General features: G+C 42.8%; 2 protein-coding genes across 2 annotated transcripts; both read right to left on the reverse strand.

Moving 5' to 3' along the window:
• Positions 1-3,674: 3,674 nt before the first annotated feature.
• Positions 3,675-5,145, reverse strand: sox32 (SRY-box transcription factor 32). The gene is made up of 2 exons (XM_080865911.1): positions 4,784-5,145; positions 3,675-4,636 (listed from the first exon to the last, which is right to left on the reverse strand). Exons 1-2 carry the CDS (start codon positions 5,082-5,084, stop codon positions 3,999-4,001), a joined length of 939 nt encoding a protein of 312 aa, XP_080722037.1. The 5' UTR covers positions 5,085-5,145; the 3' UTR covers positions 3,675-3,998.
• A 5,790-nt stretch (positions 5,146-10,935) lies between these two features.
• Positions 10,936-13,748, reverse strand: mrpl15 (mitochondrial ribosomal protein L15). The gene is made up of 5 exons (XM_080865916.1): positions 13,581-13,748; positions 13,280-13,437; positions 12,270-12,435; positions 11,507-11,630; positions 10,936-11,388 (listed from the first exon to the last, which is right to left on the reverse strand). The coding sequence occupies exons 1-5, from the start codon at positions 13,683-13,685 to the stop codon at positions 11,051-11,053; spliced, it is 891 nt and encodes a 296-aa protein (XP_080722042.1). The 5' UTR covers positions 13,686-13,748; the 3' UTR covers positions 10,936-11,050.
• Positions 13,749-14,415: the final 667 nt, after the last annotated feature.

Raw genomic sequence — 14,415 nt, forward strand, 5'->3', positions numbered from 1 at the left:
GATCGTTTTGGTTTTATGTAGACATATTTTAAACATGTTCTCTCTGTTGTTTGTCGTTTGTCAGTATAATACAATAGGGGCATAGTTAGAGGTGTAGCGTTATTGTTTTATTTTTGCATTCAGCTTCCGGCCTGCAGTAAATCCCGCTCGTGTGCTGGTCTACTTGAAGGTGACCAGGGTCTTGATCCTGCCTGTGAGCACAACTACTGAGGATGCAAACCTGTTAGACATGCTGGTGAAAAGCCCTTCTATCAGGACTGCTCTGGTGAGGTTATCTGATGGGCCCAGTTAGGCTTCATTAGACTGGATCATAATGAGGTGAACAGACAAACACATTAAATTCAGCTGGAAACTCTTCTGTACTGCCTGAAATGTCATGTTATTGGACTACATGTTGTTGCAGTTGCAGAGGGGGGAAATGACGAAGCCTTTATTATTTCTTTAGGATTTAAAAAAAACTGTTGAGTGTCTCACTTCACGGCTCTTCCTGTTTGAGTTTCCTCACTCTGCTCCGCACAGAGCAGACGTCCCTGCAGGATAATACTCGGATGAGCATTATCTGCAGAAAGCAGCCTCAACTTAATCCAAACTGCACCGAGGGCAGGAAACTATTGACGACCCCCGTGTAGAAGGTGAGACGAGAAAAAAAGCTAATCATAGCTCACAAAATCTCAAGAATTCCACGCGTTCGTGAACACAGATCTCTTTTTAGGTTTAATATAAACCCCAGCTATTTCTGTGTCAATATTGAACATGCAGAGATTACATATTTAATCTCTGACGCGGATACTATTTTATGGTCGAGGAATGCTTTTGCTGAATTACAGCATGTTTGACATTTCGAGATTCCTCACATTTTTCACCGGTGATAAACTCCCAGTACGCTTCTGTAAGCCTACCGGCGCAATCCAGATGCAAAAATACCCGGGGAAGAAGATGACATAAAATATTTTGCAGATGGTCCAGAAATTCAGACCTGAGACTTTTGTAATCTGTGAATACTTCACATATTCGTTGCGGTCTTTGTCACATGTGAGAATTAAAGCTCGATGTAGGTGATGATCTCACTTTAATTCAGGTTTAAAGATGATTAAAAAAAAATACTTTCACTCTAATAAATCAGAAACCTGATAAAACAGAGGCCTGTAAATATTTAAGTTTCATAAAACTAACAAAGATATCTGAATTGCCCATCTGACATTTCCACCGCTGTTTATTGTTGATGATATTTTCACCTGAAACACTGATATCATCCAGTTGTTTTTCCTTCAGGAAGTTCCTGCAACTGCTCATTAATTGTTGCTGAGGGGCCAAAGTTTGAGAAAAACAAGCTGCACCACCAGCTCCAAGTTCAAGTTAACTTAAGAGGGAAAATAGGGGCTGAGGGTAGATTTTATTGTTGCATTAATGGACCGTTCTTGCACCGAATGTTTGTGCGCTACCGTGTTTTTCTGCATTTCGCCTTGCCGTGTTGTTTTGTAATATTGTCATGGGAGTTGAACTGACGCCAGATTTCTTCCTCTCATTCAGGTGGCGGGTGGACTCTAGTACTAGATCTTCATTTTCCTAATCAGCTCTTCTGCTCTCTCCTCCAGAACGGGTCGTCCTTCCCTCGACCTCTGTGCTCATCCATTTCCTTCCAACTCTTTTAAGATTTCTTGTCCTTTTCACTGACTCATGATGTTTCCTTATGCAGATCCCTTTTAGCCAGGCACATTTAAGTAAGGAAGTATTGGTTGTACTTAGCTTGTTAGGGCCACCTTTAGTACTATGTTGAAGCTTTTTGCTGCAAAAACATCCTCAAATACACTATAGGTTTCAGAGCCAGGACATTTTCAAGGAGCAGGTAAGAATATATTTGCTTTGGAGTTCAGTTTCAGTGGAGTCGAGGAGCATTTTATAAATAAACTGGGAGTCCATCCAGCGTGTTACACGTGTCTCACTCCTGTCACAGCTGGAAGAGGCTCCAATCCGTTCTGCAACAATGACCTTTACAGGCAGCAGAAAATAAATAGATACCTTTATATTATTTTTGCAATAATATTTTGCAAAAGTTGACTATTTTCACGTGTAAATAAATGTTTTCAATGTCTTCAAAGTGAGTAGTTACCTGTCAAATCATGATGATTAACACTTGAGAATCTGTCAAAGTCTTATAATAAGTTTTGCCAGTGATCCAATAGTCTAACAACTACAGCGACCAGGTAGCAAGCTTAATGAGGAACCACGGCTGCAACCACACAACATTTTCATCCCTCTTCCCTCCAAACCAGGCTCACGTGACGCCTCGTGACCTATTACATGTTTATTATGTGAAAGCGGTGCAGCACAAGAGTTTACACATGATTTTTGGTTGGATAATTGTTTTGAAACACTGAAAAGAAGTGCTAAGTAGTAACATGCGTACAGATGAAGCTTATGCATAAGTCTAATCTAACTTTACATCACTTCCACTTTCTCATGCTGTCAAGCTGATTGTGACATCACTGGTATCATCTTTCTTCTTCAAAGCAATCAGCCTTCACTTCCCGTACATTAAATCTCACTGCACATCTGTCATTCTCTCTTGCAGACGCCTTCATGCAACCCACCTCCTCCCCATCTCTGCCTCTCCCTCATCAGTCAGTCTCCATTTAAGCCTCCATCTTCATCTCCACCACCATTGTCTAGACTCTGGGGGGTCTAGACATTCCTTATCGGCCCATTCCTTTTAAAGAGCTCTCCTTATTGAAGTACTTTTAGTTTCTGGAGATTTCAGGTTTCAATCGTGTGGTCTCGGACATGTTTTTGTTTGTTTGTTGGAGACTTCAGGCCTCTGTCCCCTCACATTCATCCAGCACAGAGTTCAACCTCGAGGCTCTGACACACAAAATATGGGACGGGAAGTAAACATTTTCCTAAATGGGTAAACATTTGGCAGCCAAAGTCATATGAGTTTGGAGATATGTCGATTTTTGGGGCATATTTTTAGAGCCTTTGTGAAATGTTTTAAAATGAAACAGGAAGTTGGGAAGTTTATGGCCCCGCCGCCCACCCTACTTCCTTCGCTCAGCCATGAAAGACATGTGGAGAGAGATAAAACAGTGTGTCAACAGACTGCCAGAGGCTGGCCAGTATAGCTCTGACACAGTTTAATGTTACAGATATTTAAAATAGTTTGTTATCTGCTTGTACACCAGTTTTTGCTGTGACTAACGCTTACATGTGCTTTATAAACCATTATTAATCATTTAATTAACCTTTAAATGCTGATTAAGAATTATAAAGAGGAAAACTCACAGTAAAAAGTTGCAAGGTTGCAAAACAACACCGTGGCCACTTTAAAACCTCGGACAAATAATACTATCATTGAACCGTTTCCTCACCTGGCTCATGTGTGCCCAGCCCAATTTTACTCTTTAAGTGTGTTTGTGTGTGGGGGGTGGGTGGGGGGTGGGTATGTATCCATGATCGTTTATGTTAATGAGAGTGTGGGGAGTGAGTTGGAGGGTGGGGTGGGATGGGCTGCTTTTAACCATGTAAAGCACTTTGTGCTACATTTTTGTATGAAAAGTGCTTTATAAATAAAGATTGATTGATTGAACCATTTGATCTTCATTATAAAAGGCTCAGTGGAGAATATGTACAAGCCAAAAATGTTTGTGTTTATTTAATAAAATAAAGACATTAAAAAATGCCAAAAAGCACAAAGTTTATTTACCAGCATGGATTTTAACAAAATCTGCAGGATTCATTCCTCAAGTTACTGACATTGATTATTTTAGTTTAAATTAATTAAAAATAATCATAGTTTTCTATCACCGTTTTCAATTTAAGATCTCAACAACAACATGATCATTAAAATGAATTTGTTAATTATTATTTCCATTACATTTTTAATGACATGACATGGAAGGACAACACACTCAAGATCTACGATATATAATATAATTTAAATAAATATGCCATTCTGAACTGTTTCATGAGAGCAAGCGTCTGGGTATGTGGCTGCTTTGCTCTTAGTAACTGCCGGGATCCACTGACTCGGGCCTCTGGGGGCTTGGACCCAGGTACTGTTCAAACTCGCTGCGATCCAGATCATACAGCATATCAGCCTTAACCCTTTCTAAGTAGAACTCCAGGGATGGCCCAGGAAGGCACTGGGGGCCTCCATAGACCCTGAACTCCCTCTGATTCCCAATGGGAGCTGCAGGACTGGAGAAACCTTCCTGGATGTGGCCCTGCTGAGGGTCAAAATACCCTTTAGCCTGTGCAGCGTACACAGGAGGGTTTGAGTATATGATAGGATTATTTGGGGCTGTGGCTTCTTTTCCTTGGTCTGGGAAGTCAGGGGTGTTTGCATAGCTGCTGTGACAAGAGGTGTAGTTAGCTGAGGAGTTTGGGAAGGTGTGTGCATTTTGGAAAGGCTGCTGGTGATTCTGGAGCAGGTAGGTGAGGTTGTAGGGAGGTCTGAAGCCTGAGCTGCATAATGAAGGTGTCGATGCTTCTGGAGTCTTTGGGCTTTTCTTAAACTGCTTCCTCCTGCGTGGCTTGTACTTGTAGTTAGGATAGTCAATGGTGTGCTGCACTCTTAGACGCTCAGCTTCCTTCATGTAGGGACGTTTTTCAGCCAAGGACATGGCTTTCCAGGCTTTCCCTGCAGAATAACACAGCAGTAGAGCTCTATACATTGACTAGCTTGATAAAACTGACCTTTGACTAATAAAATAAAATCCTGGTTTGAGGCCATATCTGAAACATGTTGTGTTATTTAAGAAACAAAAGACACAGATTCTTATTTTACCTAGTATTTTGCTCAGGTCGGTGTTTTCCAGGTCTGGGTTGAGCTGTGCCAGTCGCCGGCGCTCCTCTTTGGTCCAGATAATGAAGGCGTTCAGGGGCCTCCTGACCCTCTGCTGTGCCGCAGCAGATTTGGGTTCGGGGCTGGTGCAGCTGGAGTCCGAGTTCGCCGAAAGCGGGCTGGAAGGCCCTGAACTCGGGGAACACACCTGGGCCATCTGGTCTCCGTCTGCGATTGGCAACTCTTCGCTGCACGAAACGGAGCTGCAGAACTGGAAATCTGCGGGGTCCTGACCGAAGTACATGTTTGCAGATGGCTCTGTTGCTGGCTGTCATCCTCCTGATGATGAAGAGTTATATATGTGGGCGCTCCTCCAATGGGAGGCCAGGAGGAGTGGATTTAAGGTGTGAATTCCAGGTGTGTTCTCAGGTCTGTGACCCGGCGACCCAATCAACGATTTTACGAAACTTCAGATTGGGGTCCGTGTAGAGTCTGTCTATACCCCACAGTTTTTTTAATCTAATTAGAAAAATAAAGTTTCACCCGTTTTATTGTCAAACGGAATAAACTCAAAGTCAACGTAATTTGTGTCTTTATCCACGTGTAGATGACACAATGGAGGTTCTGCACTGGGACAGGATTTATGTTTGTGAGGTGAAAACGTGACACTTTTATATCTTCTACATAATCAAAAAAGGTTTAAGACTTGTTAACATACTCAGATACAAACACGTGAGCTTTGCGCTCTTTAAATGGACAAAACAGACACACAAACACACACACACACACACCTTGTTGTTTTTACCTCTGACCCACCTATTAAACCCCCATTAGTAAAACCAAATCACGCCTTTTGATCAATAGTGCCTGAGGGCCAGGGAAGGAACTGATGAGCCCACATCAAAAGTTTTCAGGAGGCAAGGCTGGTTACTAATTACACTGTGTCTTTCAGCTCTTATCGGCCATCCACTGTCTTTATCAAAGTTCATTTTACACAACTGAATCAAACGTGATCAAGGCGCGTTTATAACGCGATTACTGCTCGCAAATGTTTGCGAACACGCACACAGAGAAAAGCGTTGATAGGCCCACACAAAGACCCATGATGAGCCATTATGCGGGACAGCAAGAAGGAGAAATTGCCCGACCTTATCGGTCTCAGCAAAAAGATGAAATAAACAGTGGGACAGGCTGACTGGCTCCCCGAAAAAAAGTGGATTGAAATCCTCAGACATTCAGACGCACAGAAACTGCAGTTGGCGCATCGCTCTCCAATTCCAGCTCAAACTGTCTGTGCCACCTTCTTTACAAAGTTTTATCCTAATTTAATTCCAACACACACACGAACAGATTTTATTTAATTTGCTGCGAATATTAAAGCTTTCCTTCACACTTTATACAGTTTGTAAACGAAGAAAACTGTCAGGACCGCAGTTTCTTTACAATAACACACAAAAAAGGAAATAGCCACCAATTAAGTCCACGCAATGACATTATAGTGATAGCAGCAGTCATTTACAAACACAATGGGATAAAAGTGACTTTAAATGAATAGAAATGACCAGCCCAGAAACCCGGGAGGCTCGCGCTCCCTCTGTAATGCAATTGGATGCCATTACAGGTGCTAGCTTCCCCTTTACGGTTTCCATGAATGTCTGTCTTTGCAACTGACGGCATGCATTAGACAGACAATAGGTGCATTATGCAGACATTTGCAACTTTGAGTCTGCAATATATGTCTGTCTGCGGTCCTGACTCTCCACCATTTGAACTGAAGAAGCTTCTCGGATGAGAGGTGAAACGTCTTCAAGTAACTTAAAGAAGTCCAGACGCTTTTCTTTGCAAGCTCCTTTGACCAGTCTGCAATATACTGTGCATCCGTGAGACCTGCACCTGCTCTGCATTATCTACTTAGCAGAGTCACTTACGCGCAACTTTAAAGTGTAAATGTTCTACGGTGCTGTTTAAAGTACAGAGGGTTAATACACAAGGGTTTGCACTGATCTTAAGGCGAGTTCTGCTAGAATACACATATTGAAAACACAAGTCCCCACTTTAAAGGGCTTTCCAGTGAGCCTCGAAATGAGCCCGTAATAGGAGGTTTTTTATTTGCTTTTGCTTTGGACTTTGTTTTAACGTCGCAGTCAATCAGGTGAAATGGAGATCTTTAAGAAAATCAATAATGTGTCACGCAGGCAAACTCAATAATAGACGTAATTAAGGTGAGTTGTTTCAACCGTGTTCCCACTATTGGCGACCAAATATAAAACTAAGAGTCGAAACTGATAAGCTGGTATGTAGCTTTGGTAAAGAAACCAATAAAAAAAACTAAAAAAAAAAAAACCCATGACAAATGTGGAGGTTATATGTCAGATTTAAAGTCGAATTACTCGTCAGAATAACTGGTGATTTGGTGGTGGGGGAGGTGGGGGTGTCCTTGTTTCACAGCTTGTCAGAATTATAGGTTGAATCCACATCCGCGGGGTAGAGCGGGACGCATGCTCCAACGTGCTGTGAAATGCGCTAATGGATTTAATCAATTACCTTGAATGGCGCAGCGTGAATACAATAATGTTAGTTTCGGCTGACTATCAGCGCGAACTGAGAGGGCTAAATATTAGACAACCTCTCTGTGTGTGTGTGTCCTTTTATTGTATAACCCACTCCAAACTCCACCACCAGCAGGGCTTTCCTTTGCTGAAAAATGTTTGAAAACGTGTTAAAAGTCCTTTATGTTTGGCTTTATTAATGAATCCTAATCTATGAGGTGACAGTAGGGTATCAGTGCATTGTATCATAGCCAAACAAGCAGCGAGCTGCCACTGAATGGGCACTATGCTTTCTGAATAGGGATTGTTCTCTGTGGCTTTCTGATCACAATGTGCCATTGTATTGGACAGAACTCATATATGGGACACTCCTCTCCTTCTCCACTTTGGATCAGTGATGATCAGGCTGGCACAGGTAGAGCTGTGCAGTCAGGACCTGTAGGAATACCAGAGGGCTACCTTATGAAGGGACAGGCCAGCAGGCTCTTGGAAACGCTGGACAATGCCTTGGTTGGATATTTACTAGATGTGGAGCATGCACTCATTTGGTTTTGTGGTTTTCCGCTTGTGGGCTCTAGTTTTCCGTCTCTGAAGGTGCTCCAACACCCATGCTCTTCTTGTACTATGGATATAAAGTGATTTAAGTTTGCTGACATGGAGACGCTTTCTTCGGGCTTCTGTCCAAAGGAGAAATCTGATCAAAGCCACAGAGGTGCAATGCAGGAGGCCCGTGTCTTGACCTCTGACACTGCAGCACTGTATTCTGCCTCGGCTTCACTGTCATCCCATTGACTTTCCTTACAGTGCCTCATTCATAAAGAGCTGCATTGTTTTATAGCTGGAAGGTGTGAAGAGGATATGATAGTGTTGTCTCAGGTGACCGTGATCTTCGCGGCGAGAAGCTATATTGCATTGTTGAAGTATTGTATGGGCACAGCAGGCCAGCTTGAGATATACTCTGTCAAGTCTCAGACACCATTCTATGCAGTGGTCTGGTTCCCCCGCCTCCAGCTTCACTTCTCAATCGCATGTTTGAGCAAATTCAACAGCAGATGAGGCCTGCAGGGTCCCGAGCGTCAGCCTCCACACTCCCCGTGTAAACAGCGCCCTGCCCGGCTGGCCCAACGTCAAGCCAGCTGAGAGGATTACATGCCCCCTGGTGTAGACAGGCTTAATGTGGCCTCATTAACAGAGCACAATGATGCCCCCACCTCTGAGCAGAGATAATAAGCAGAGCTCATCCAGACTTCAAACACAGCTCAGACAAACTCGGGAGCCCGGGTGGTTCAGAGTGTCCAGGCGAGGCCACGGAAGTTGAAGAATTTCTGCACTACTTTAAGTAGCAACTGCAGACTTTGTCGCCCAAGTGTGCCGAAAAAGGAGAAAAAGTGCTATTTCAGCATCTAGAAATGTGAAGATTTTAATGAAAGAGGACATGCACTTCACCGTGAGAGTACGGCAAAAGCACAAACAGCATGAATAAAAATCCAGTAATATAATTTTTTATGGGACAAACTGTCTTGTAAAAAGTGCAAAGGAGGAAATTATTTAATGTTTTAGAGGAAGCCTTTTTAAAGGCCTTCTGCTTGTCAGTTGACTTGTGTGTATGTGTGTGTGTGTGGCATTTTCGAATCTTATTTTATTTTCTGCACTAAGTGACTAATTAATGTAAGAAAAAATCACTAATGAGTAAATTAAACAGTGCTCTTGTGTTCACAGTATTAAATCACAGCCTCCAATTCCTCTGTCTATCTCCTTCCTCCTTAAACTGCTTTCTAACTTCATTTCATTTGTCTGTCATTCAGAGCTGCTCAGACTGAGACTGGCTAATGAGGCGAAGCTATGATCTCGTCACAGAAGCAGCTCCATTCTTTGTAAATTAGGAATTGTATCCTACACTGATAAGAGCCTTAATTGCACAACTGAGTTGACATCTTTTACTTTCCAGAGAGCTGAGCTTTGGACATTGGATGTCCTCGGTCCCACAGTTTGAAACCAAACTTGATCCCAGACCTCCGCCTCACACCTGTGCCCGGCACACAGCGGAGAAGGAGTCGTGCATTTAACTGTAATTAGCCCTGATTATTATCTGACACTGGCCTGAGACTTGCGAGACACAGCCATGCACAGCGTCTGTCTTAAACGGCTCATTCAAGGCAGCAGATAATCAAATCGATCTGCCGTGCTCAGCACCGACAACAATGTCTGAATGTTTAATTAAACAGTGTGAAATGGTTAGACTCAGACATTAGATTATTTGGAGCAGAAACCAGACACAAAACGCCAGTCTGAAACAAATCTTTTTAGCCAGCTGATTGAGGAAAATACTTGATTCCACTTTGTCATTCTTCTGTGCAAACCTTCAGGCAGCCACACGCTCACAGGGCTGATGTTTGTGCCTCTTTGCACATAACAAAAAAAAATTGTTTAGCTCGCTCCTTTTCTCTCTGTTGCTCGTCTGAGACCTGATACAAATTCAAAAGGATCTGCTGCTTTGAAGATAAGAGCTGTAGTTCTGCCATAAACAATGATTGTGCTGTTTCTTTCCTGTGGCGTGATTTATTTAAAGTATTATGCTTTAAGGATTTGGGCAGGTTTTCCTGGCAGGGCCGGCTGTGTATGTATCCACCGGCCGTATTGGATACTTGAGGATTCAGGAAAACACTCAGGGAACCACAAGGAAAGTCATCAAAGTGAAACCTTTGGCTCGTGGGGTGAAAATTTACTATTTCACTGAAGCTCACCTGAAAAATTCTTTTTTTTTTTAAACGCTTAACGAAAACTTTGCATCAGTCCTTTTTCTATTCTTGCATAATTAAGATCTGCCTGCATTTACTAAGGTGGCAGTGGGGGTGGGGGGTGGGTTTAAGACAAACACAAAGCTCGTGGTGGTGCACACACGCACAGGCATATGCTTCCTTTGATAAAGTGTTTTTATAACAGCACAAATTCTATGGCAGCCTCCCTCAAGACAATATCTGTGCAAAATACCAAGTTATTTATAGGGAGTGTGCCATTTCGACTCCAAAAAAATAAACATGAGCGTAATCGTGAGCTCAGGAGAGATGCGATGAAGCTGTAACCAGTGAGGTTACACTCCGGCACAGGCTTAATTTATAGTGCGAACAGGGGGCAAAATAGAAATCTCATCAGGATGCATTTGAGTTTTATTAGATATGAATGATGTCTTGATTCGGCTTTCATGTCTCCAAAGCATACAGAGGCAAGGTTGTATGTATGTTTTTTGCCTGTGATTGTGTTCCAAAACAGGGGGAGGGGGAGGGATCTTTTGAACGTCCACACCAGGATACAGCTGCCTGTGACTAATTTCAAACTCCCCTTCTAGGGCCTAGGCAACCCATTTCACAAGTAACACACATCACCAGGCATCTGTTTCCTGTTTTCATTCTTTGAGTTATCTTATTTTCCTTATTTCCCCCTCACCTGTTACAGTTCACGTTCCTTCCATCATGCAGCACGGGCCACGGTCGTGCTTGGACACGAGGCCGTCAGATGTTGGCCACCGAGTAGTACTCCTCATACGGTTTGTGGCATAAAATCGACTACATTTAACTGTATTAATAAAAGATAATACAGTGAAAAATATATTTTTCAACATAAAGTTTAATGGCAACACACAGACTACAGTTTTCCATACAAAATGAAAACGCTTTCAACACCCCCAGCTCCCTGTAAATAAACAGTATTTTTCTCCTAACACCTACGAACTGTAATATTTCATCAGTTTTTCATCAGTTGGTTTCAGGATCTTCTTCTCAGGCATGTTAACAACCCAGCCTGGAGAAAGGCCAAAGAAGATCTGTCGTATATCCTTCCTCATGGCCAGCATGTGATACAGTTCATCCTTTGAAATATCTGGCAGAATGTAACCATACTTCTGTGCCAGGGCTAGCCGGGCCTGCTGGATTTTGTCCGGGTCTGCCAAATAACCCCGGTTGTCAGCACTTGTGTAATAAGGGAGCATATTCTCCCCGGGCAACATTCGCTTTGGGATCGGCTGCCCACGGACAAAAAATGGGACAGGCTTGATGAGGATATCTGCAAAAAGTGAGAGCACATTTTCAGGCCTTTTACTTTAAAATTTTTTTTAAAAATAAATAATAAATAAAATACATCGACTTGGGCAAGTGAATAAGATCAGTCATTAATGAGTTACCGAGACTTATGGGATCGTAGAAACTGGTTGTGATGACCCCTCCGTTCCTTTCAATAGCAGCTATGGCTCCTTCAGTCGCTCTCTGAACCTCAATGTTGATTTTTGCAGCAAAAATCTCAGCGCCCTGGAACAGGACAAACACGTGAGCTTTAGTCAGAACTGGCTAAAATAATAACCTAAATAAAAATACTGAGGAGTCAAGACCAGCATCTTAATCTGTTACTGTCACAGTGACAACACTGTCATGTGGTGCCACCTACTGGTATGTCTACTAAAATTCTTCAGTTCTAACCAATTGGATAACCTCACAGTGATTTTGAAGCCATTCTTAAAGAATAAAACCTTTGCTGGTCAAACTATAAGCTGTTTAAATTGTTTTATTTGTCTTGCAGCAGCTATGCATAAAGTCTTCAGCTCACAGGCTCTACTGATGACAGAGAAAATACATTTCATCAATATTTAAGATGTTCTGCTCATAAAACAGATAAAGGAAATGAACAGGTTATCCATTAAGAAACCTTATACTTTCAATTTCCATGGAAAGGAGATCCTCTGGTGTTTGTAGCATAGCATTTATAATTTATTTAACATCAATAATCACGTCTCTCAAGTCTTGTTTCTGTGTTGACACTAAATACGCCAGGAAGTAGCTGTTTGTCCTCAGATGATTGTTAAATGATTTTAAAATCAGCTGTGATGACAAATCAAGCTTCCTAATTTTGCCTAATTTGATCTCTATGAAACAGATGAACAGATCAAAAACCTCGTCAACAAGCTGGACTCCATAGTCGCGCTTCAGGGGCTGGATTGTGACTCCTCTGGCGTTGACGAGCTGGGTCAGGTCTATAGGCTGAGTCGGGTCGACTCGGCCCAGATCGATCAGGTACTGCAGCCGTTTTAGCGTCAGAGGGTGGTACTGCGGACGGCGACTGAGGAGGAAGAAGTACAAATCGATATGCACTGCTCAGAAAAATGAAGGGAACACTCGATCATAGCAGCGTAACACAAACTGAGTTAAACTTCAGGGATATCAATCTGTCTAGTTAGGAAGTGGAAACCACTGTGAATTCATTCGAGGTGCACCTGCATCTTTGCTCTCTCCTTATCCCTCATGACTAACTTTTGTTTAATGCTACTGGCAGCATGAGATGGTAACTGCAGTCCATTCAGGCTGCACAGGTAGTCCAGCTCTTCCAAGATGACAGATATGCAAGTGACATCGCGAGAAGGTTTCCTCTGCCACTCGCCACAGTCTCCTTATATCTCCTCCCTTCAAAACTGTGGAGGACATACAAGGGGATGGGACATTACGTGGGGCAGAATTTGATCTTTTGTGCAAGAAGGAGAGGAGCAGCATTGCCCATGCTCTACAAAATGACCTCCTGCAGGGTGCTCAGGCACATTTCTGGCTGTCAGACTCCATGAATGTGGCATGAGGGCCTGATGTTCTTCAGTGGAGTCTGTGCTCTCATCTATGAACAGAACAAGGTGCCAGTGGCAGACCAGTCACTCCAGGTGTGCACTCACAAATGGCAGTCCACCTACCACAGCATGACTCTAATGCTGGTATTAAGAGATCAGTGTGGGTAGTGCTGTGTAGATAAGGTGTACTGACTGACAGATAAAACAGGTTATAAATAAAGCTTTGTGTTTTCTGATCCGAGCTTGATGGCAACCAAGTGCATCTGTCATTTATGCAAATTCGGCGTGCCTCTTACTCAAGCAAGCACTCATCGATTAGCTTCACAGATAAAAGGCATTTGACGCCTTTACCTGTGCCCTTCATTGAATCCGTATTTTGGTATGGCCAGGTAAAAGGGGGTCTGCCCCCCCTCGAAGCCCAGCCGAGGTCGGTTCCCTCTCTGCCGCTCTCCTTTGTGTCCTCTGCCGCTCCTGTTGCCACCATACTGCCCTCTGCCCCGGCGTTTCTCCTGCGACACAGGAACATTTAGGACCATCTCCTCTTGCTTGCACATAACCTCATGAGAACAACTATCTCCGCTGGATTACTTTAGCTGACATTAGCTGCGTTAGCCACAGATAGCTACAAAATTTACGAGAGATTAAAACTTACCGTTTGCCGGGCTCCTGGTTCAGGCCGTAGGTTCGCTAAGGTTATCCGAGGGAGGTTCTGCAAAACATCCAGTGCTTTACCGCCTGGTTTCTTAGGGAAAGACATGTTTCGGTCGCTCACATGTCAAAGGTAGCAAACCAAGGGCATAGCGGTCACGTGACAAAGACGGCAGCGGAAGTATTTCTCGTTGACGCTGTTACGTTTCAAAATAAAAGATTTGGGAGGTTTGGCGCTCCTGTTTTCCAAAATAATCCGTGTTAATATGCAATTTTTATTATTTAGAAAACAGCCAAAATGGTCTGGCTCACGATAACATTAATTAACATATTTTGAAAATGTCCCAAGCAAAAGCCAAACGTTGCCAGAATTCTTACTAATATTCAACATTCACCATTATTTTTTTTTACAACTTTTCCCGTAGTATTGTCTCTGCACACCACCACTGTGGATTTTAAATCAAACAATCAATATGTGCAACGACTAAAAAGTGAAAAATGACTTGGGGAGGAGGAAAAAATTACCTTGGGGTTGCATCAGGAATAGCATCCAATGTGAAAAAAAAGTCTTCCAAGTCAAAACATGTAGAGCCACTTTCAGTTGCTACTTGTTTGTGGATGTTTCTGCATCCAGTTGTTCCATTTCATAGCCAAAAAGCATGCTCTGTTGGGTTGAGATCAGTTGACTGACTTAACTATCGAAGAGTATTCTTTGCTTAAAACTCAAACCTAAACAAAACTCTTGAGTTGCCTTTGTAGCTTGCTTTGGGTTATCAGTAATCACTTTTGCGGCATTTGGCTGAATCTGCGAAGAGAGTATTTGTACACTTCATAATTCA

Source organism: Rhamphochromis sp. 'chilingali', assembly GCF_963969265.1.
Source record: "Rhamphochromis sp. 'chilingali' genome assembly, chromosome: 18".
In the NCBI taxonomy this organism is placed as follows: Eukaryota; Metazoa; Chordata; class Actinopteri; order Cichliformes; family Cichlidae; genus Rhamphochromis; species Rhamphochromis sp. 'chilingali'.